The sequence below is a fragment of the Tenrec ecaudatus genome, chromosome 1 (assembly GCF_050624435.1).
Source record: "Tenrec ecaudatus isolate mTenEca1 chromosome 1, mTenEca1.hap1, whole genome shotgun sequence".
NCBI lineage: Eukaryota > Metazoa > Chordata > Mammalia > Afrosoricida > Tenrecidae > Tenrec > Tenrec ecaudatus.
In genome coordinates this window covers 133,702,861-133,728,459 of record NC_134530.1, presented here as the reverse complement: position 1 = coordinate 133,728,459, position 25,599 = coordinate 133,702,861, and the positions used below count along the sequence as shown (strand labels likewise).

Here is a 25,599-nt window from a genome sequence, read left to right as displayed (position 1 = left end):
TTCTAATTACAGATAAATGAAATTTTGTCTTGAAGCATGGTGTAGCATGGGTAAGGCTTCATGCTGGGTACTTGTATGTGGGTGGATGCGCCTGGAGACGATATAGGAGCGGTGTCTCGCTTCCTAAGACCATCAGAAATATGTGTTTCCTCAAGGTCTTAGGCAACCCCTGTGAGAGGGTCGTAACCCACAGGTTGAGAACCGTTGTGGTATAAAGATAGCACTGATTTGATAATCCTTACATTTTAAAGAGTAGTAATAGGTGTTCTTGGGGTTATTTTTAAAAGAAAAGTTTTAGATAATTTAAATGGTGAGCACGACTTTGCAAAAGCTAAGTTGGAAACCAAATTATCCACCAAAACATGTTCTTGATGCTGACTCCTAACTCATAGGCAAGTGCAAACCGAGGCAAGTGCTCAGTGGTCAGTGTTGACAAACTGTGCCTTCAGTCCTGCAGTACAGTGCTCTGTTGCTACCGCTTTCTGAAGGAAACCACGTCAGCAGGAAGAGCTAACGGGCAGGGCAAGAAGCGCGAAGACTAAAGTAACTGGGCTTGCTCACTATTTCTGGCTTGCCATCAGTGCTATTCACAGAAAAAAAGCAAGCAGGAAGAAAAACTTGTAGCATCAGCTTCTAGAACCCGGTGTGGCGGGCTCACCTGTTCTTTCCTAGTCACACAAACTGGATTCATATTTGTTAAGGATCCAAAGGCTCAAAACCCTCATTCATAAATTCAGTCTCTCACGTAACTATAAAATGTCACCTTTCTGTCCTCAAGCTATTTTTAGAATACAGAAATATGCAAGTGCGAGATTTGTGAAATTCACATTCTGAGAGGAAAAATACCCCAATTATTTGTAATTGATATATTAAAGTCTTGGTTGAGAAGCAAGACCCCAAAAGGCAAACAATACAACTGAAATTAAGAGTTAAAATATTGATACTTACCAAGGTTCTGAACCAAAGCCATACCATGCCAGCTGTAATATTTGAAATCCCAGACCCAATAAAATGGTGTTTTTATTTCCAATCGACCTCATAAGTAAACTCAAGACTATAGTCTGTGGGCGGTAGGTGGAGCATGCAGAGAAAAAGCAAAATAGTTTATTAGAACGAACCTCAAAAACATAAAAGGAAGATAAAATATTTGGCAATTAAAAAATTCTATAAAAGAATTATGAAGATTTTTGTACAATTAGGCTTTTCAGCCACAGCTGACCTACATACAGGTGAGGCCATTACTCAGGTTGAAACAAGCAGAGGTCCCTCTGCTGGCACGGATGCAGATTGGACAGACTTCCCCATCTGAAACGCAGACCTTTCTACGCCATGCACGGTCTACAGAGGGCCACTAAAATGTGAAACCAGTAGGGTCAAAAATTCTAACTAGCAATTTAGAGTTCTATGCAATACCTTTAACATAGTTTTTATAAATCTACAGTTAATCCAAAAGATCTTTCCCCAAAATGAAATAAAAATGGAAATAATGCAATTAATCCAGGCATCTTTCACCACAATTACACTTCTGGTGAAAGTATGAACAGTCAGTTGAACAAGCATGATATGGAATAAGATATGCTGATTAACCACAGACACTGGGGGAAATGCTAGCAATCAGAATTTGGCCTTTAACTCTGTGTCTGTGGGCTTGGAGCGCTCCTTTTGTCGTACACAACAAGAATGCTAGTATCTCTTGAAGGAGGCCTGGTAGTGGAGTGGTTATGCATTAAACTGCTCGCCGCTCTGCGGGAGAGAGACAAGGCTGTCTACTCCCGTATAGACGTGTGATCTTAGAAAGAAAGCCACAAGGGCAGTTCTATCCAGTCCTATAGGACCACTATGAGTTAGAAATTGACTTGATGGACAGTGAGTTTGAGATTTCTTCTAGTACCTCTTTTGACTTAAAATAAGGAGGCGAAAAAAACACATCTGCAAACATTTTCATAATCAAAACATGGGCTGCATGAAGCATGGCTCTCTGATTTAGAAGGTGTCTAAAAAGGATTTCAACACTTGCAGTTTCTAAACATGAAGATGCTGAAATGGGCCAAAAACCGATAAGTTTTTGGCCTCCCCTGAAGGGAACAACAAACTGAAGATGGTGTCATGATTATCACCAGAAAGAACACTCCAAGATCTGTCCTGGACACTAACTCACCCGAGGGGAGCGTAATGTTTACATCTCCACAGGAAAAGAGGAACCAGACTTCAATCTGGTGCTCCAAGATGTGAATGCAACATGCCGGTGTGGAGTAGGGAGCCCGTGGAGAGGTCTGGGCGGCCGGCCCCAACAGCAACTGTGTGGACAACTGCCCCTCCCTCCAGAAGAATTTATTTCAGAGGACAGCACTGAATCTGCAGCTCCCAACAGACTGGACTGGGAAACACTCCTAAAGGCCAACAAACGATCCTTGAACTAACTACAAGCTTTTTTCCCTTTGTTTTACAAGCATCTCTTTCTTGTTGTGTTTTATTTTTTCCTTGTCAGTGGTTTGTTGTTGTTATTTTGCTGCATGCTGTTGCTTGGTTTTGCTCTGTCTTGTTTTTGTGCATGTTATTATCTCCGCAGGTCTGTCTAAATAAGATAGGCTGGATGAACAATTGGAGAAAACAATGGGGACATGGGCGAGAGGGAGGTGGGGGGTAAGGAATTGGTGTTAACAAGCCCAGGGACAAGGGAACAACAAGTGATCCAAATTGGTGGTGAGGTGAGTGTGGCAAGCCTGGTAGGGAATGATCAAGGGTAATGTAATGAAGAGGTATAACTGAAACCCAAGTGAAGACAGAGCATGATAGTGGGACAAGAGGAAAGTCAAAGGAAATACAGGAAAGAGCTAGGAGGCAAAGGGTATTTATGGAGGTCTAAATAAAGGCACGTACATATGCAAATATATTTATAGATGAGGATGGGGAAATAGATCTATGTGCATGTATGTATAGGTTTAGCATTAAGGTAGCAGAAAGACACTGGGCCTCAACTCAAGTACTCCCTCAATGCAAGAATACTTTCTTCTATTAAATTGGCATTCTATGATGCTCACCTTCCCGACACAACAGCTGAAGGCAAAACGGGTGAATAAGCAAATGTGGTGAAGAAAGTTGATGGTGCCCAGCTATCAAGATATAGCATCTGGGGTCTTAATGGCTTGAAGGTAAACAAGCGGCCATCTAGCTCAGAAGCAACAAGGCCCACATGGAAGAAGCACACCGGCTTGTGTAGAATGGGATCAGGTATCAGGCATCATCAGAACAAAAAATCATACCATTGTGAATGAGGGGGATGTGCGCAGTGGAGACTTAAAGCCCATTTGTAGTCCACTGGACAATTCCCTTACAGAAGGGTCTCGGGAAGGAGAAGAGCCAGTCAGGGTGTGATGTAGCAATGATGAAATATACATCTTTCCTCTAGTTCCTAAATGCTTCCTGACCTCCCCCCCCCCGCCCCCACACACACTATCTTGATCCCAATTCTACTCTACAAATATGGCTAGACCAGAGGATGTATACTGGTACAGATAGGAAATGGAAACACAGGGAATCCAGGGTGGATGATCCCTTCAGGATCAGGGGTGTGAGGGGCGATACTGGGAGGGTGGAGGGAGGGTGGGTTGGAAAGGGGGAACCGATTACAAGGATCTACACATAACCTCCTCCCTGGGGAATGGACAACAGAAAAGTGGGTGAAGGGACATCAGGCGGGGCAAGATATGACAAAATAATAATTTATAAATTTTCAAGGGTTCATGAGGAGGGCGAGGGGGGTAGGAGGAAAAGTGAGGAGCTGATGCCAGGCCTTAGGGTGGAGAGCAAATGTTCTGAGAATGATGAAGGCAATGAATGTACAACTGTGCTTTACACAATGGATGGATATATGGATATATGGATTGTATGAGCCCCTAAAAAAAATCTGTCCTGGAGTACAATGTTGTCCGTGATAGAACAATATTCATTTATCTACAAGGAAGAGCAGTTTGTACACCCATTATTCAAATTTATGCACCAACCACTTAGGCCACAGAGGGGAAGTTAATTTTCATACCCAGAAAATCACTATTTTAAGGAAGATTGATATCTAAACTCCCAACTATCGAGTATGGTGCAGTTTAAAATTCCATAATTGTATACTCATTGAAGAGTTTAATTTGATTTAATCCCAAACATGCCAGTGGCGAAAACAAATGGCTTTCCTCTCTGAGACGGTCACTGAACTGGAGGGACTGTAAGGCCAACTCCCCAGCATGTGGCTAGCAAGCGAGAGTTCGCAGTTAGTCAGCTTTTAGAGTGTACCCACAGCTTATCGGCGACAAATTGGCCAGGAGAAACAGAGAACAATAATGAAAAGTTGAATTGTTTTAGTGAATTACTTTAAAAATATTCCCACATAGCACTTTCACCTAAAAACTGTGATTCCTCTTTTATGTCTCTAGAACGCAGGGTAAAACTGCAAGTGTCCCCTCATCATTGCTAAACGCAAGCTAGGAGTACAAAGAAACAGATTCCCCAGGAAGAAACACCTAACCACAGAGGCCGGCTCCTTGAGAACAGGTTGAACTGGCCTGGCACTGCTCCAAGAATGCTGGCCTAAGGAAGCCCCTGTCTAGCGCTCAAGGGTATATATTATAAAACATGCTCACAGAAATGCAGCTGGCTCCTAGACCTTCATCTGTTTCTTACGGCCCTAGGCTGAGTCACTGCCATCAGAAACAGAATTCAGAAAGACTGACAAGCCTCCTCCTGTTTCCTAAAGTCCTGATGAGAGATACTGAGGGAACCATCTCACATTTCTCCCCACACATTCTACCTAAGACCTAACACCTTCAGGGCACCGACTGCAACCACAGGCACTGTAACCAGTGACAAAGATTTTCTCCTTGGAGGCTGACTTCCTCTATTTATTTCCATACCCCCAGCACCAATCAAAGTGTCTTTCACTAATCAGTGAAATTTTCAGTATATTTTTAAGGGAGCAGGCAGGAAGCTAAATAGATCACAATATTCACAATTCCTAGTAGTAACTATAATGGGATCACTGACTTTCTTAGAATGTAATGTGCTTTAAACAAACAAAAACATCCTTAATTTACATGATAGAACTGAGACCCTGATAAAGGATAAAGCTGCGAGCAGACAGAATTAATTGCCTTTGCTTTGTCTTTGTTCACTTTGTCACATATATTTGCCAAGTTCCTATTACCTGCTGAGTCCAATTCCTACTACTCCAGGTCTAAGGACACACTAGTGACCAAGTCAAAATGCAAGTCAGCACATGAACTATGTACTCACCCCCACCCTAAAAACCCCCAATAAAACAGCTGCCATCGCGCCATCTGACACACAGTGATCCAATACGACAGAGTGGACGTGCTCCCTAGGGCTTCCAAGGCTGTGACTGTTCCTATGAGATAGCCTTTGCGTTCTCCCACGGAGGGCGGGTGGGGTCAAACTGCTGACTGGGTTGCTAGCCCCCTAAGGAATGACCCACTAGACCACCAGCGCTTCCTAAACGACACTCAAACTCAAAACTCACTGACATCGAGTCAGAGCTGACTCATACTTTCCGAGACTGTAACTGTTTTCAGGAGTAGAAAGCCCAGTCTTTCTCCCTCAGAGCTACTGGTGCTTTTGAACTGCCAACCATATGAATCGTAGCCCAACGTATTATCACTACACTAGCAGGTTCCATGCTAGGGCAAGGAAAATGTGCTTTATTTACCAAGTGAGGCAATTTCAGTTTTTAATTGCTATGAGGAATCCTTGGGTGTCTCATCTAGTTGAACACTTGACTGCAAACCCAAAGTTTGACGTTCAAGTCCATCCGGAAGGGACTTAAGAAAGGCCCGATGGAAATTGAAAACCCACAGGAACCCTCTTCTCCCCTAACATGGGGTCACAATGAGTAGGAATAACTGGACTGTTACTGGATTGGTGAGGTTTTTTTCCTATCGAAAAGAAAACAGAAGAGGCTACTGGGGCTGAGCCTGGAAGGTCATTCTAGGGTGACATTTGAGGCGAACAGCAGAGAGTTATGTGAAGACCTGGGCAGACTACGACACAGAGATGACAACAGGTGCAAAAGCCACACACTGAGCCCTGCTCACTAGATAAGAAACAAAGAAAAATAAATAAGGCTGTAATGAGAAGCAAGGTGCTACGTGGGAAAGGCAAAAGAAGAGATGGCTGCTTTATAAAACTTAGCGTGCAGGGTGGGGAATAAACTGCAGGAAGGTGGCTGGGGGTTGCAAACAGTTAATCTCCAACCAGTAGCCGAACGGTTGATGAGATTGACTCCAACGCACCCAGCGGAGTAACAGAAACCAGGCTGGAGACACAATGTGAATGACAGAGATCAAGAGTCAGAACAAAATCAAGTTTTCTGGTCCAAATAACCACGATCGTGGTGGCACCACGGAATGTTATGAAAATGCTAGGGGGACAGGGTGGGAACCTAGAAGGTAGCACTGACACCGCACGTCTGGAGCTGAGACAAGAAACAGCTCAAAGAGTAGTCTGAAGGTACATATACATTCACATGTCACTAGCAGAGAGGACGAGAACTCACTACATCTATTCAGTTGCGTGAACACTGATTTGGAGAAAGTGTTATGAATTTATATGGGACTGAATGAAATCAGAGGCTTTGAGGAAACAGGAGGGGCCCTGGTGGCACAGTGGTTAAAGCGCTTGGTTGCTAACTGAAAGGTGCGGTGCTTTGCTTCCCCAAAGATTTATAGCATTCAACATTCAATGGGTGGTTCTGCTCTGTCCTTCAGGGTTGCTATGATGTGGAACTAACTCCAGGCCAGTGATTGGATTGTAGTCGAAGATAACGGGACATGTGGCAGACTAGAGAGTCAATGCTCCAAAGGGTCAACAATTCCGTGACTTCTGCCGGAATCTAAGTTCATCCAGTGTCACCGGATCTCAACATTTAGGGGGAAGACATGACACACACCTGTGGTCTTAAAATAGTACTCTCAGAATTTTCATTTCATTACTTTAAGGCAGGGGTCCTCACACTTTTTGAAAAGGGGCCAGCTCACTGTCCCTCAGACGCGTTGGAGGGCTGGACTATAGTTTTAAAAAAAAACTATGAACAAATTCCTATGCCACTGCACATACCTTATTTTGAAGTAAAAAACAAACGGAGCAAAAACACCCAGCAGGCTGGATAAATGTCTTTGGCGGGCCACATGTGGCCTGTGGGCCGTAGCTAGAGGATGCCTGCTCTAAGGTTTCAGACACACCCTATGAAAAAACAGTGACGTTTAACACCTGCTAGTCACAGGCATGGTATTGGGTTATAAAGCGACAAATGTGAGTAGGATACAATCCTGACATCTAAGAGTTCACAATTTACTAGGATAAAAATAATCAGAAATAGATCAAATCTGCAATACATTGTATCTGTACAATTATAGGAATTTGCCTAATTAAGAGACCTATAGAAGAGATGCTTAGGGCAGAAGATAAGGAGGCAGAAAAGAAAACAGAAACAGTAAAAAGAAAGAAACGGCATACACAGCAGCTCTCAGCAGTTCCGAGCAGTTGGAGAAGAGACACGAAAGACACTGGTCTTTCGCTGGTTGGAGAGGTCATCAGAGGACAAGCCATTCTCGATTACTTCTGTACAAATGAGATTTCTAAATAATTTTTCTACTTTTGGAGCTTAATATTTTAGTTGGTCACAGAGTGGTATAAAAATGTAAACACTATATGCAAACTACACAGACTTGCTTTGGAAGGCAAATTAATTTTGTTTTGTTAGACACAATTGCCTTCTCAAAATCTACCTCTGTGTGGGCAGCAGAAGCGTAAAGGCTGATGTCAGTCCCCCAATCCGTGTAGACAGTGTGTCTGCACATATGGTACTATAACATTAAATGCTGTCTGGATTGTTGCTTATTCTTTTCCAGCCTCAAACTTCAGCCTGCTGCAGTGCTCTTTCCAATGTTACAAATCCAAACATGCCTCTCCTCTTTTCTTTACGGTCTGCCCTGCCAGATGCTAAGCACTTCGAGACTATTTTTTATCTCTGTATTGCTTACACCAGGTACCACTTGCTGAGCACAGGCGGGTAAAGCCCTTCGACAGCACCTTCAGCTCATCACTCCAGCAGTCCAGTGTTGCTGCCTGCTAAGCATTACAATGTGCCGATGAAAAACATGTTAAAAATATCAACCATTATGCCTCTGGGTATAATGCCATTTGGGAATAGGATTCCCTTCATGTGAATGCGGATCTAACAGTGCACAGCATGTCTTAGCTAGTCACTTTCAAGATATTTTAAAAAATTAAGCAGAGAGGGGCAAAGAACACAGAGAAGAATGTTACAGAAACTGAGACAATGCCCAGGTTAACTGACTGTAGGAGCTCTGGGAACTAGGCTTAGAGCTGAAGGAAGTATGACATAGAGCTTAAGACACTAACACATTTTAATCGCTAGAGTACACATGAGCCTGTTCTCTTCATCTAGAACTCTGATGAAAAAAGTCTTTAAACAAATGATTAGCAAACCAAGTCTCATTCGTCTATGCAAAAGGCAACACATCACAATCAGGTTGGATGTACTCCAGGAACGCAGGTCGTTTTACCATTGAGTGACACATGACAAGCGAGCCTTACTGTCCATGTTTTCCTTTATGTGATGCTTCAAGTGTGGGCGCCAGTGCGTTTCAGAAAAGCTATTTTGATCTATAGGCAACAACTTATCTTCCTTCCTATACATCTTAAAAGTCAAACGTGTGACGAACAGGAATGAATATTTTAATACAATAGTTTTCTAGATTAAGAATTTTCAGAACAAAACTGAAGTTAGAAATAGTACCAGTAACCAATGCCATCTGAGTATATAAAGGCATGAGGAAGTTGTATTATAGAATTTAAAGATAAAGTTTACTACCAAAGCCAATACAAATTCATAAATGATAAGATATGCAGAAGGAATCCTACACCTAGAGAGGATAAAATATCAGAATCCAATTAAACAGACCTTATGCTCCATATGGTGTATACAATGGACTGCTAACTGCAAATCAGCAGTTCCAAACCTCAGCCTCTCTGCAGGATAAAGATGAGGCTTTCTACACCCGTAAAGAATTATAGTGTTAGTGTGGGAACTGCGGCCGATCTGATCTCGCCACACTGAGGCAAATTACTAAGCGGGTGCAACAGAATAACAAGGGAACGGAGCGGCGAGGTCCCCAGGGAATGTGCTGAAGGTGGACTTTGGGGCCAGGGATCAGTGCTCCAACAGACTGCACAACACTCCTAAAGGCCAACAGAGAGTCCTTAACTAACTACAAGCTTTTCTTTCTTGTTGTGTTTTTTGTCATTGGTTTGTTGTTGTTGTTTTGTTGTATACTATTGCTTGATTTTGCTCTGTCTTGTTTTTGTGCATGTTATTATCTCCACAGGTCTGGCTAAATAAGATAGGCTGGAGGAGAAAACAACGGGACTGACAGACGGGAGGAAAAGAGAGAGGAGGAGATGGGGGGAAAGGTAGTGGTATTAAGAACCCAGGGACAAGGGAACAAGTGATCCAAATCAGTGGTGAGGAGGGTGTAGGAGACCTGGTAGGGCGTGATCAAGAGGAATGTAACCAAGAGGAATTACTGAAACCCAAGTGAAGACAGAGCATGATAGTGGGACAAGAATAAAGTCAAAGGAAATACAGGAAAGAGCTAGGAGGCAAAGGGTATTTATGGAGGTCTAAATAGATCTATGTGCATGTATGTATAGGCTTAGCATTAAGGTAGCAGAAAGACATTGGGCCTCAACTCAAGTACTCCCTCAATGCAAGAATACTTTCTTCTATTAAATTGGCATTCTATGATGCTCACTTTCCCGACACAACAGCTGAAGACAAAACGGGTGAATAAGCAAATGTGGTGAAGAAAGCTGATGGTGCCCGGCTATCAAAAAATAAAGTGTATGGGGTCTTAAAGGCTTGAAGGTGAACAAGCGACCATCTAGCTCAGAAGCAACAAAGCCCACATGGAAGACGCACACCAGCCTGTGCGATGATGAGGTACTGAAGGGATAAGTTATCAGGCATCAAAGAACAAAAAAATCATATCACTGTGCACTCACCTCCATGATACGACCACTTAAGACAAATGGGTGCATAAGCAAATGTGGCAAAGAAAGCTGATAGTACCCGGCTATCAAAAGATAAAGCATCTGAGGTTTTAAAAGCTTGAAGGTAAACAAGAGACCATCCAGCTCAGAAGCAACAAAGTCCACATGGAAGAAGCACACCAGCCTGTGTGATCATGAGGTGCCGAAGGGATCAGGTATCATCAGAACAAAAAATCATATCATTGTGAATGAGGGGGGATGTGCACAGTGGAGACTTAAAGCCCATCTGTAGGATCTGGACATTCCCTTACAGAAGGGTCTCGGGAAGGAGATGAGCCAGTCAGGGTGTGATGTAGCAATGATGAAATATACATCTTTCCTCTAGTTCCTAAATGCTTCTTCCTTCCCCAGTATCATGATCCCAATTCTACTTTACAAATCTGGCTAGACCAAAGGATGTACACTGGTACAGATAGGAACTGGAAACACAGGGAATCCAGGACGGATGATCCCTTCAGGACCAGGGGTGTGAGGGGCGATACTGGGAGGGTGGAGGGAGAGTGGGTTGTAAAGGGGAAACCGATTATAAGGATCTACATATAACCGCCTCCCTGGTGAATGTACAACAGAAAACTGAGTGAAGGGAGACATCGAACAGGGGAAGATATGACAAAATAACAATTTATAAATTTTCAGGGGTTCATGAGGGAGGGGGTGCGGGGAGGGGCAAAGTGAGGAGCTGATGCCAGGGGCTTAGGTGGAGAGCAAATGTTTTGAGAATGATGAGGGCAATGAATGCACAAATGTGCTTTACACAATGGATCTATGTATGGATTGTGATAAGAGCTGTATGAGCCCCTAATAAAACAATTAAAAAAAAAGAATTACAGTGGCGAAAATCCATCGGGACAGCTTTGCCTTGTCCGACAGTGTGTCTGTAAAGCGAACTGACTGGACAGCAATAAGTCTTCTATTTTGGATACGCTCTATATTTCTAAAACTATAATAAAACAAAAAAAAAAGTAAGAGCTAATAAGCTAGATGAAAGACCCTGAGGCCCTGTGTGGTTACTGGAGAAGAGTATGATTTTCTTGTGGAACACAGGTAGTCTGAAGGCCAGTATGAAATATGTATAAAAACCAAATTCCTGGACTGATTGCATTTTAGTATCTTAACCATCAAGCAGTGTTTACCAACTGGCTTCCAAGACAGACACCCACCAATTGCTTTCTGTCTGACACAGCTTACGCCTACTTAACACGTCTCCCATGATTACGCTGTGCGGAGTTTCTTTTAAGACTTTTATTTCTGTTCCTTCTGCTTGGAATTCTCTTCACAAGGTTTCTTCGGGGTGTCTGCTCAAATGTCATCAAGCATCAGCAATGTCTTCCCAGCACATCCAGATTAAAAACAAAACCCCCTAAATAGAACTCTGCTCCTATCCGAAGTGTTCTCTATAACCTCCTCAATCTTTTGTTTATAGCCATCACTGTATCTCATGTGTTTATATAAACACATTAATTTTTTGCAGAATGTACACTCTAAAACAGCTGAGTTCACTGCTATGTCCCCAGTGCCTAACACACTGCTGTTAAGCGCAGTCGACTTCATTCTGACTCATAGTGACCTTGTATATAACAGAATCAAACTGGTCTTGCGCCATCCTCACAATTGTTCCAATAATTGAGCCCCTTGTTGTAGCTACTGTGTCAATCCACTTTGTTGAGAGTCTCTGTTTTTCTCTGTCCCTCTACTTGACCGGCCTTCTCCAAGGGCTGGGTCTCCTGAGAACATGGCCAGCGTATATGAGACAATGTCTTGCCATCCTTGCTTCTAAGGAGCATTCTGGCCTAACATTGGATTCAATAAATATTTGTTGGCTGTGTGAATCAACAGAACAAGGACCAAAAGCTTTAGGTCAACATATACCCCAGTAGAGGGAACCCTGGTGGCACAATGGCTAACCAAAGAGTCAGTGGCACAAACCCACTGTCAGCTCTGCAGGAAAAAAAAAAGCCCTAGCGATCTGCTCCCATGAAGACTGTTTTAACCAGGGAACCATAGGGGGCAATTCCACTCGACCACGTGGGATTGCTAGGAGTCAGCAGCAGTGTTCAACAACAACATACCCTGTGATAACAAATTAATGTTGATTCACACATATATTGAAATAACTAAACTGCTCATCCCACAATCTGACCAATTATGGATTGGTTAATAAAATTCAGTTTCTAAACCTACAAAACCTGAGAGTCCTAATTTTGGTGCCATCACCAAGGTACTATCAGTTTTTGAGATGCGATCTGAATAACCAGCCGAGGTTACCAACTATGACATCACTCTCTGTGGCGAAAAGGAAACTCACCTGTGCAATGATGGAAAGAATGCCAAGAACTGCTATAAATGCCGCAACACTTTCTGGCGAAAATTTCATTATCTAGAACATTTCCAGGAAAAAGTTATGTTAGTAAATTAAAAAGCAAAACCAATGCCATAAAAATATAATTATACATGCATGAATATTAGTAGAACTGTCAGAAAAAAAAGTGCAATACTTCTATAACCAAAGAATACTTCCAGAACAGGAATCTGGCTTACACTGAGAACTAAAATATAACAAGAAACAGCACACAGAATGCCACCAAGAGTCAACGTCCATTCTACAGATAAGATAGCACCGCGTGCACTTTTACCCACCACTTGTCTGTCAGTGTGGTACTGTGCTGTTTGTGTGTTGCTGTCATGCTGGCAGTGGCTCCCCACTTCTGAAGAGGAAGCCGTGAAACCTCATGCATAGTTGTGAAGCATTTTTATAGTTATGTTAAAAGCTCACTATCTGCCTAGTGAAATCACATGACAGAGAAACGAACCTGTATTTGGCTAGCTGCTCTACTATTATATTATTATATGCTCTAAGTCACAAAGAAACTATTAGAGACAGTGAACGTAGTAAGACCACATCACTTATAAAATAAAAAGCCACAAATAAAATCCAACTATTTAATAATTCACTCTTTTCATCTATGCCAAAAGTTTTCATATGTAAAATATCTCTATGAGAAATGCGCATGATTTCATATATAATACTCCCCTCAAAAAAAAAACAAGGAAATCAGTCACATAAAATGGGAGTTTATTTTCAGTTGTTTACAAAATGATATCTATTTTTAGAGACCCGTTGATTGTACCACTCTTCACGATGAAATATTATCATTATTCACTAAACAATGAAAAACTTAGCAAAATTGGATTTACCTGTCTGAGGTATAAAAAAAAGCTGGAATATTGGCCTGCCTCTGGTAGGTAGGAGAGAAATACCGTGATGCAGATTAGCAGCACTATGGAGTCTTGGCCCACTTTTTTTAAAGACTAGAAAAGAATAATTGACATAAGATTTTACATCAAAAACATTTCAAATATTCTATCAATAGAATAGATAAACAATAGGTGATACATGCATACAGCTAGGCAGCGAAATGAAAAATTGATACATGCTATAATACGAATTGATCTGAAGAAACGTTGAGCAAAATAAAAATCACACAGTATTCTACTGCCTCGCTTATAGAAAAAGACAAGGCATATGCAGATACAAGAGAAGATAAGTGTGAAACTGAACAACAGTTTGGCTCACTGGTCAAGTTTATTAGTAATTACCAGGAGCAGCAAAGAAAAGAAGGCTTAACTGTGGTGGAAAATTCGCATTGTTTAAGGATAGAGCTACACAGCCAATTATTATAAATTACCTTAGATAAGTTAAACACCTACAAAGCTGGATTGGCAAAAGTTGTGTCTTAAAGGTGGTTTCAGGTCACAATTTCATGAAATAGCCCAGTTAACTGGCGTAATGCTGAGTTTAGTTCCTCTGTTCCACCTTCAAGTTGCTTTGCTGTGTAGCACCTGGGGTCTAAAACCTTGCTAGTGGCCTTCGATTATAACAAGTGGTTTCAGAGGAAGGAGCACCAAGGATAGGGAGAGAAAATGAAACGTGTGGCTCAATTCCCTCCAAGAACGTCTGCCTCCTTTACCATTAGACCACAAGAAATGGATCGTGTCTACGTATCATTACTGAACAGTTTATTCCCATAGGAGAATCCTGGCCCAAAGGCAGAAAATGCCACACAGCCATGGAGGGTGGAGACCACCCCTGCCAACCATTGTTTTAAGAAAACCTTTAAACCTTAAACCCCAAATAACCCTTGAGGTCATCTTAAAACCAAATAGTTTAGCATAGGAAGCAGAAATGACCTACCTTAAAAACAAGACAAAACGATCTACCCGAGTATTATGCTCCTTTAAGACTTACTGTTTTGGGGATCAAACCCACAGTGGTAACTAGAAAGACTTAAGGGCAGTGACGCTCGTGTCACTGAAGGAGGAACACTTAACAAGGAGGGGAGGGGCTGCAGCACGGAAAGAATGTCACCAGTGTCACTAAATGGGGAACTGGTGTGCGTCTTGCTGTGCGTATTTTCAACAACAGCAAACTAAATAGAACTTAAGACTATAAAACAACTCCTTTTGCTAGTGTACACACAGATCTAGTTGCCTTTATCTCACTCTCTTAAAGTGCTCTGTAAAGTTAAATATAACAAAATCCCTCAAAATGTTTGCTTCAAAGAAACATCCTTAACAAAATACTAATGCTGACAATGTGTTGAATAATGTATGGCAGAATCATTCAATTCTTTTGCCAAAGAGCAAAAAAAACCCCATTATAAACTTACTGCAAAAGGGTCAGCCTGCTCCCAGGAGATGGGTGCTCCCCAGGAAGCAGGGCGCATCTTCTCAGGCAGCGACTCTGGCACAGCCACGAGGATGAAGCAGATATCTAGCAGAGCTATTGCTGTAGCTAGGACCACCACTAAGCTGTCTCCGTACACCCGGCCCAGGTAAGCTCCGATCGCAGGGCTGGTTACTAAACTTGCAGCAAACGTTGCTGAAACCTGCAAGAAATTAAGGTTAGATAGGAAGCGCTATGCTGATTCTTTTTACTTCAGCACCCCAACTCCTTCCGTCCTCTTGGCTGGTCTCAAACCCGGTTGCATGTTCCCTTTCCTTCTACTACCTGTGCCACTTTTCTTCTCTACCTTTCTCAGGAAAAGAATCAGGATCTGACCTTTAAAAAAAACTTAATAGCATTTATGGGTCTGAGCCCTGGCGGCATAGGAAGCTTGGCTCTGTAAGGTAGAACTGGGATCATGATAATGGGAGGGAGGAAGCATTTAGGAACTACTGCATTCTGACTGGCTCTTCTTGTAATTCTATTTCTATGCTGTTTCTGACTTTTAGATTAAAAACAAACAAACCAAACTCAATGCCATCAACTCCTACTGACCCTGCACGAGAGAGCAGAACTGTCCCTGCAAGCATCCAAGGCTTTAAACCTTTATGGGAACATAAAGGGTCATTTTTCTCCCGAGGAGCAGCTGGTGGGTTTGAACTGCCAATCTTGGGGTTAGCAGCCCAATTCATAGGCCAATTCACCAGAGCTCTCTTCATGATAAAAGAGATTACTTATTTGCAACTGTTTATTAATAATGCACAACTAGTAATTTACTTTCCATAGACTATATAAATAAGTCTTTAAAAAATAAGTCTTTATAAATAAGTCTTTAATGACATCAAACGCTGGCCATCAATCCACATGTCCACCAGTGAACAAAAGGTGGTATGCAGAATATGATACAGTAGTAAAAAGGAATAAACCAGGTAGATAGATATATCAGTTCATGATATATTACATACATAATCTTTATTTTAGGGTTCTGTTCAAAATACCTTTTTTTCCCTTTTTTTAAAAAATCATTTTATCAGGGGCTCATATGTACAACTCGTATCACAATCCATACATCTATCCATTGTGTCAAGCACATTTGTACATTTGTTACCATCATCATTCTCAAAACATTTTCTTTCTACTTGAACTCTTGGCATCAGCTCATTTTTTCCCCTCCCTCCCCGCTCACAAACCCTCGATAATTTATAATTATTATTTTGTCATGTCTTACACTGACTGATGTCTCCCTTCGCCCACTTTATTTTTGCCCATCACCCAAGGAGGGGGTTATATTTATATCCTTGTGAAAGATTCCCCCTATCTACCCTACCTTCCCCTTCCCCTCCTGTTATCGCTATTCTCATTATTGGTCCTGAGGGGTTTAATCTGTTCTGGATTCCCTGTGTTTCCAGTTCTTATCTGTACCAGTGTACATCATCCTCTGGTCTAGCCAGATCAAAATACTTTCTTTCAAAATACTTTCTAACAGTAAAAATATTCTACTACAACTTCAACTCTAATACACATGACTAATAAACATTTCTGGGAGAAATGATTTTATTATAAGTGTTTTTGATATGAAAATAAATCCTAGAAAACAGACTCATATCATTTGAAATACAGAATATTTAATTAATAAAAAGGTTATTTTTCAGAAGACACAAAACGCACACATACCAGTCCATAAGCCATACTTCTTTCATGTTCTTGGGTTATATCTGCTACATATGCAAATACCACAGAGAAAGTCACTGCAAAAACCCCAGAAACAGAGATAACAGCAAAGTACCACCTAGAACGAAAGAGGAGCAGCAGCAAGTGATTAGAACAATACCATTCCCTTGGCAGTCCTTCGTTTCAATGAGTATGTTAAAGTAAGGATAGCAAATTTCAATCCACTAAGACAATTCATGGATCCTAAACGTCACATGCCACAGATATGAAACCATATACCCATTAGTAGCTACTCATTAGCAACTCAGCAATTATACAGGGAGGCTTAAACTTAGATAATATATTCAGGGGACTCTAATTTCACCCAGCTATGGAAATGCTAAGTGTCTTTTTTATTGTTTGTACCAAAAAATAGCAATAAACTAAAATTCACCCACTACCTAAACATTTTCCACCAGTGCTACATTAAAAAAAAATTCAAAAACTGAAACTGAGAGCCAAATTACTCCATATTTACCTTGTGCCTATACATAGAAGCTAGATGTTTTTCCACAGGTTATCTTTAGCTCTTAAAATATTGACAAAACAAACCAGTCTTCACAGAGATGATACCTGTTATATCAATGTTCACAAATAAACCGAGGATAGCTAATAAAGAGTGCACAAAGTTATTTTTACAAGCAAACCATAGTTTGCTACATGATTACAAAACATGAGGATGGGAATAAGAGGTTCCTATTGTAATGTTGACGTTTAGTTTTAAAAATCATGTGTATTTATAAAAATTTTCAAAATAGAACTCAACCAGAACTTTATGGCATACTATTATTTTTCTAACACAACGATCATTTCTTACACTCCTTTGGCAAAGGCTTGTTTACCTTAGCTTTTATCAAGGTCTTGGCCTTAAGAGTTGTACATAACCTGAGGGACATCCTATGGCACAGAAAACCTCAATCTTTCTATACACAAATGCAGCCCACTACACATGTAGACTCAAACAACAGAAATACTCAGTAAGGTAGAAAGAGCATCAGTCAGAGACTTACTAGACTTATGACTACATTGGGCTCTATTACCTTGGGATAATCCTCCTCTGTGAAAGAATCCAGATTTTAATCAGGGTGATCATGAACCCAGCTTCTTGACCTAGGAGCAGCAGGTGCCTGATATCTGACTAAAGAGATACAAGCAAGGTGGAAAGGCAGTGGACACGAATTCCTTGAAAGCCCTGGTACCAGAGTGGTGATGGGTTGGGCTTTCTACTCCCAGAAAGAGTTAGTCTCGGAAATTCAGAGGCAGTTCTACCCTGTCCTAGAGAGTCAATCTGAGTTGGAATTAACTCGATGGCAGTGAGTTTGAATCCTGGTTTTCCCTTAAAGGTCGTGTACTTAGTCACTCACCGGTCTTGCTGCCTTAAGTGTGACTTAATGACTGGAGTCAGAGAAGTCATCTAGGACAGGAAATTGATAACTGAGCAGCAAGATAGAAACGTTCTGGTTCCCTGAAAGAGCCATACCACCCCTGGATTGCTCACCTCGAGATATTTTTTGTGTGTGCTATTTTTTTCTTTTTTTACATTTTATTAGGGACTCATACAACTCTTATCACCATCCATACATATACATACATCAATTGTATAAAGCACATCCATACATTCCCCGCCCCAATCATTCTCAAAGCATTCGCTCTCCACTTAAGCCCTTTGCATCAGGTCCTCTTTTTTTTTCCCCCTCCCTCCCCGCTCCCCCCTCCCAATGTGCCCTCACCTCGAGACATTTTACATGGAGAGGGAGAAGTACGCATCTGTAATTTTAAGCAAGTAATTATTGCTTGTATATTTAAGTAAGACCTACTCCTAAATACAGGTAATAGCTACTGTGGTTTTGGGGGCCCTCTTATCTGTGTATCAAAGAATGCATTAGAAGACTAAAATAGAGAAGAAAGCAATAAAATAAATAGATTAAGAAAGAAATGACAGACGTGATATTAAATTACTATAACCAAATATATGTACATACCATGGGCTGATCTTCATTAATGGGATTGGGGCACAGGTGAAAAACACTGTTAGCAGCAAGAACGATTTTCGGCCCCAAACATCAGAAAGAGCACCAATAAGTGGGGCACTGAGGAATGACAACAAACCCTAAAAAAAGTCAAGTTAAAAATATTTTAAGCTGAATGCCCATGATCAAAATAAGTTTGTTTCTAAATACCCACAGCATCAAACTTTAGAAAAACATCGAAAGTTTCCCCAGATAGCTTAGACTCCTCTGCCAGGTCTCTGGCAAGGTATTCAATAATAAATGTTCTAATTAATTCTCAATGACAACTCTAGATTAGCAATCTAGAAATATGATATGCCAATCATTTGGGTTTATAGGCATAAGCTAATTACCTATTTATAAAACTTCATGGTTAAATTGAATCAAGAATTAAAAAAAGCATAAGGGGGACTACTCAAAGAGTTTGTGAAAACTGTGGAATTAAAAATAATGGAATTCTTTCACAAACTTTTTGAAGCCCACTCATGATAACCAAGATTTTAATGTACTAAAACAGTTTTGTAAGTGTTGTGGAGGTTTTTTCCCCCCTTGTTTTGTTCTTTTTTATCTATATTCTTGAAGTTACTGTATATACTCATGTATACACTAAGTTTTTCTGTGCATTTTATGCAGTTTTTGTAGTAAAATTATGTGCCTTGGCTGATATTCAGGTCGCCTTAGACTCGAGTATATACGGTAGTTCACAAAAGCATTTAGAACTCTGGACAACTGTAAATACATAAAACAGAATAAATCTGTTATTTGGTTTATTATGAAGCAGGTGTGGCTACACAAGTTACAAAAGACCCAGTTAGTGTAAAAAAGTATTGCATAATCCATTTCAGGTATGCTGTATCTAACTTAAAAAATTAACACTACTTAACCAAATATATTGGCAGATTTATATTTACATAAGTTGTGTGTGTGTGAAAGCTTACATGTGTACATATATATTAATGAATTCTACCTTTACTCCTTGAATTAATCCATTCATCAGAAATGTATGTTTAGGGAAGGTTTCATGCAACACCTAAAAAATACAAGATAATGTAAGAAAAATACAAATACAAGATAACATCACACATGTAAAATTTTCATTATGTAGTAAAATATCTACATTTACATTGGGGGGGTTGTTTCTAATTCAGCACTGTCTTTGAGATAATAGTAGGTTCACATACAGTTGTAAGAAATAAGACAGTTGTGGATTGAGATAAGAATTGTATGAACCCCTAATAAAATGTAAAAAAAGAAAATAAGACAACAAGATCCCAAGTACTCTTTATCCAAATTATCCCACTAACATCTCATAATAGTATAATATATTGCAATAAGGATAGTAATGTCAATATTTTATTTGTATAAATTTGCTATTTTACTTGTACTAGTTTGTATGTGTGCACCTACTTTTTTTGGTTCTGTGCAATTGTATGAATATATGTTGGTTTGTGTATCCACTACTGCAGTCAAGACAGGGAACAGATTCATCATCCTCCCCCCAACTACCATGATCCGAATTCTACCTTGCAGGGCTGGATAGGACAGAGGCTGTATACTGGTACATATGAGGGCTGGAGGTACAGGGAATCCAGGGTGGATGATACCTTCAGGACCAAGGGTGTGAGGGATGATGCTGGGAGAGTGGAGGGTGAGTGGGTTGGAAAGGGGGAACTGATTACAAGGATCCACATGTGACCTCTTCCCTGGGAGAGGGACAGCAGAGAAGGGGGGAAGGGAGACTCCGGATAGGGCAAGATATGACAAAATAACGATGTATAAATTACCAAGGGCACATGAGGGAGGGGGGAAAGGGGAGGGAGGGGAAAAAAAAGAGGACCTGATGCAAGGGGCTTAAGTGGAGAGCAAATGCCTTGAGAATGATTGGGGCAGGGAATGTATGGATGTGCTTTATACAATAGATGTATGTATATGTATGGATGGTGATAAGAGTTGTATGAGTCCCTAATAAAATGTAAAAAAAGAAAAGAGAAAAAAATGATTAGGGCAAAGACTGTACAGATGTGCTTTATACAATTGATGTATGTATATGTATGAACTGTGATAAGAATTGTATGAGCCCCAATAAATTGTTAAAAAAAGATTCCTTGTGTTGCACTTTTATAACCACATAAATGTTCATAACAGCATTACTCGTAATAGCCCTAAACTAGAAACAGTCTTCAACAATGGAATTAATATATGTATACCAGTGTTTCCTAAAGTGGACAATACTGCCCCCTAGGGGGTGCTGGAATGACCCGGGGGCTGCAGATACCTATACTTTATATTGGTTTTTAAAAGTTTTATTGGCATATTCTTCACATATCATACAGCTTAATCATTCAGTCATACTGAGTTGTGCAGTCATCACCATGATCAATTTCTGAACATTTCCTTCTCATGCCCACTGTTGTTAGCCCCCTATTTCACCTATCCTCCCCTGCCATGCCTTTAGGTAATTATTAACTCAGTTACAGCCCTTCAAAGTACAATTTAACTTTACTTAGCAGTTTTCAGAGTTGAGACATATGCATATGACTAAATACTAATGACCTCACTGCCTTCAAGTCAGTGCTCAGTGACCCCCTGTGGGTTTATGAGACTGTAATTACCTAAGGAAGTAGAAAGCCTAGTTTTTCTCCCATGGAGATGCTGGTGCTTTCGAACTGCCAACCATGCACAAAACACTTACTGGTATATTGCATTTTAATATGTTATAAGATACTGAACTGAGTACTTTACATATATTGAGAGTCCTCTAATCCTAATAACTCCCTAAGAAAAATGATATAGAGAGATTAAATATCTTTTTTTCCCTTTTTTACATTTTATTAGGGGCTCATACAACTCTTATCACAATCCACACATATGCATACATCAATTGTATAAAGCACATCGGTACATTCTTTGCCCTAATCACTCTCAAAGCATTTGCTCTCCACTTAAGCCCTCTGCATCAGGTCCTCTTTTTTTCCCCCCTCCCTCCCTGCACCCCACGAGATTAAATATCTTACCTCAGATTATATAACCAGTAATTGGCAAAATTAATACTGAATTCAGGAAATCAGGTTTGTTTATGAATCAATGATTTTAAACAGAACGCTATGCTCTGGTGGTATAATGCATTATAAACTGGGCTACTAGCCATAAGGTCAGTGGTTCAAACCCACCAGTTGCTCCTCAGGAGAAAGGTACGGCTTTCTGCTCCCAAAAAGATCGACAACCTCAGAAATCCACAAGAGCAAGTCTACCTTGTCCTACAGGGTCACTATGAGTAGAAATCGACTCAGTGACAGTGAGTTTTAGAATATGGCTGGCATAATTAATTTCATTACAGATAGATATATTTTAACTAAGACAAATGATTGAGATCATCAATAAGGAAATTGAAATAGCCAGAGAGTAGATCTAAGAAGATTCCACAAAGGAGAAAAAAACTTAACTATGAAGACATTTCACAATTTTTCCTATCTTTCAAGGTCTCTTCTTGAAACACGGCATCAACTGGCTCACTGGGCAAAAGTGAACCACTGAAAGCCACTGGCTGAAAGGCAACTGGAAAATAATAAGCAACAGCTACCATTTTTATAACGTGTGCATCAAGGGGTTTAAATAGACTTTATTTGACTCCAACACTATCGACTAGATAATATTAATGCTTAACAGACGAGGCAACTGAGTTCCTGCTTGACTGAAAGTCAACCCTTCCATCATACCAGGAAGTCACCCAATGAAAGTGTTCTGGGACCACTCTTGTTGGGAGACTGAGCCATTTACACAAAAGGGATGCTGACTGAAAAGCAAAGAGTGCAAGGGCTTACTCTCTAACATGGAAAGTACATCTAGCAACTCAAATCATCAAACCACAAACTCTCCAGAAGCACTTCCGTCTGTCCAAAATGTAGCACTGCAGTTCTCCAGACCTACTGTCATCAAATCTCTATCTAGCTAATGTGCTAATCAATCAACAAAGTCATTGAACACCCATTCTCCACCAACCACCTATGCAAAACCTACAGCATTCAAACTTCTGCCCTTAAGAACAATCCGCATTATAAAAGTAACTCATAACTCTCCTTGTTGGAAACTTTGCCATCTCGCCAGAGGCAAGTCTTTCATATTAAGTATGCCCTTAAGGACTTAAGTTTTAATACTCCTAGAGAATTTGAACAGGTGTGCACTTCAGAGTGGCTATTTAGCAGTCAATTATTGATCCCTTCATACATTAGCCAGAGTTGGAATGTCAGTAGGTACGGAGATCTGTAATGCTGACGCTGTGCTCAGAGGTGTGGGACCACTTTGCAGAAGTGATGTGGCCTTATGCTCCAGCTTCGGAAAGTGAGCTGGATGTTGATTGGACTGTTGACCAGACCAGTAAGAAGTACACGAAGACAAAGGCGTGATATAATTTAGCATTACCATGTGAAGCCCCTAAAAGCTCTGAGACTTCAGGCTGAGATAAGCTTCCCTTGGTGACTATGCACAGAAAAGGCTAGCACAGTACATCCTTCTTTGGGACACAGAAGCTTTGCCCTGGAACCCGTCCCAGACCTTACCCACACATCTCTTCATTTGTATTCTTTATGGCTGTAATATAACCTGTAGCTGTTAAGTGTGGCGTACTCCGTATGCGTGAGTCTATAAGTAATTCCAGCGAATTAACAAACACACAGGAGCAGTGAGAGTCAGCAGAAGCTGGTGTCTGCCTATTTGGCAGCCTGAAAGAGTTTGTCCTTTTAATTTCTAGGCTCTGACCTAGCTCTGGGTACCTAGGATGAGAGAAGAGCTGGGCAGACAGCTGGCCTAAAAGTTAGTGCCTGTTTAACTTCTGAACTCTGACTCAGCTCCAGATGGCTAAGGTTGAAGAGCAAAGTGCTGCTTATTCAGCTGGTGTTAGGATGGGAAGTGAAGGCTGGATCCATCCTCACATCGTAGAAACTGGATTCATGCTGATCTTTACCATACAGTTAGAAAAAGGTGGGATTTACCCACTTTGCCCCTTAATCAATGCACATGTATAAGCAGATTTACATACATGCTTAGAGTGACAATTTCCTTTCGTGATGTTTGAAAGAGTGGCTGCTCAAACCCCAAAGTACTTGAAACAGGACAAGTCTCAGCACTTAGACACATTACGATCTAATTAGTATCTTTACAGTCTAATCCTTTTTTTTTGCCAAAGTCTCTGCCACATCTGCCTGAGATTCTCTTCATCACGTCGTAACTTAAGAATATGGGGAAGGACTGCATAAAAACTACAGTATTTAAAAACATATTACAGAAATTAATTTTTTAAAATAAAGCTAAGTTTCATTAATATTTAAACATTTTTCTGAGATGCTCGACTTAAAAAACATAGTCATGTTCTCAAAGAGCCCAGCCTTTCTAGAACCATGGAGGTGGATGAATCCCTAAACTACTATACCGAGATAATGTTTAAAGCTTACACTAGTAGTCTTTCCTGAAAATATATCCATGAACGTGGGGAACATAATGAAGGCAAAGTAATAAAAAATTCTTAGACTTTAAGTCACCGAGCCTGGGGTTTTAAGACTATAGTCTTTGGAGACACCACGGTCACCTGGTAGTTTCACAGTTCACAAAAACAATGTTCTTGTCTATACCCTACTCTGGACGGCACCCAGTAACAACAATGTTGCTGAGTAACAGCTAGGGTCTCCAAGCACAGGAGGTGACAGCAAAGGTACATTAGTCTATCCTCATCTGGAGGAAGAGTGACGAAAACCAGAAGATCTTTGGGAAAAGTCAGTCTAGTGGACTAATGGAACATGCAAACATCTCCACAATCCTGGGACCAGAAAAGCAAGATGCCCCCTACTAACTGTTCTAAAAAGGAGCACAATAGATTAGAAGGTTCTGGATAAAGTAGGAAAAAGTGTGGAAAACACAAAATCTTAAGAGACTAAGCTTATTGGTCTAATAGAGACAGATAAACCCCCAAGATTGTGGCCTAATTACCACCCTTCTGATCTAGAAAATCCCCCTTGGCTCAATTTTTAGCCAAACAATGCAGACCGACTGCCAGTAAGTCTATTCCAACTCATAATGGCCCTGACCCTATAGATACAGTCAAACCACCTTTAGTGTTTCCAAGGCTATAAATCTTTACAGAAAAAGGCTCATTAACACATCATCTTTCCCAAAACTATCACTCAACCATGATGGTCATTAAGCCTCTAAAAAGCATTTCATGTTCACTAGAAGATTCACACCAATTTCCCAGAAAGGAAGACAACTACAATAGTCTGAAGGGTTGCCAAGACAGGGGAAAGTAACCAAATGAAAAAAGGAATCATTTCTTCCTATGATACTAAACAAAAAGGTATTTTAGAATTATTTATAGAGAAGTTAAAAATTACTTACCACCAAGGTAGGTGCTGTCAATAATCCCCAAGCAAAAAACTCCAAAAAGATGACAATAACTGCATGATAAACACTGGGAGAGCCGATTCCTTGAGGCTACAAAACAGATAAAAAAAAAAGTTAACAAACCAATCAGTGCATTCCAGGTTTAAAAATGATGGGGGCGACTGCCAACAAATATTTATTAAGAAAAGTATATTGGATACTATGTCAAACATCTGAGTACTTACTATCCTTTCCCTCCAGGAGCTGATGATTAAGGGAAGGGGGACAAATCAATTAAATAGCATGGTACAATGAAAACACACAAAGTCCAGATTGAGGGTGGGGATGTCAGGGAAGCCAGAAGATGGCGTAAAGAAAGCAGGCTTATAGGTAGGGATAAGGGAGTTTTGGGGAGATGAGGGAAGGTAGGAAAACAGCTGAGGTCAAGGCAGCAGCAAGCACAGAGGTGTCACAGCTAGAGAACGTGAGGTATGGTGGGTCTCATATGTAGTGTAATGTAAGTGAAGCATAGATGGACACTGAGAACGTCAGGAACTAAGGCAGATGCACACATGGACTACCTTCCATGTTAAGGAGTCTACATTTAAAGCCATTAAAGGATGTTAATTAAGACTCAGGATCACAAGAAAG

The 25,599-nt window shown here is 40.7% G+C and overlaps 1 protein-coding gene across 1 annotated transcript in view; it reads right to left on the bottom strand.

The window, feature by feature from the left end:
- SLC71A1 (solute carrier family 71 member 1) overlaps positions 1–25,599 on the bottom strand; it is a 49,638-nt gene that overhangs the window by 7,675 nt on the left and 16,364 nt on the right. The window contains exons 2-9 of the mRNA XM_075558794.1: positions 24,964–25,059; positions 19,547–19,609; positions 18,553–18,680; positions 16,535–16,649; positions 14,805–15,023; positions 13,333–13,446; positions 12,443–12,514; positions 949–1,061 (exon numbers count right to left, since the gene is read on the bottom strand). Of these exons, the coding sequence (XP_075414909.1) occupies positions 949–1,061; positions 12,443–12,514; positions 13,333–13,446; positions 14,805–15,023; positions 16,535–16,649; positions 18,553–18,680; positions 19,547–19,609; positions 24,964–25,059 (920 nt within the window). The remainder of the gene's footprint in view (positions 1–948; positions 1,062–12,442; positions 12,515–13,332; positions 13,447–14,804; positions 15,024–16,534; positions 16,650–18,552; positions 18,681–19,546; positions 19,610–24,963; positions 25,060–25,599) is intronic.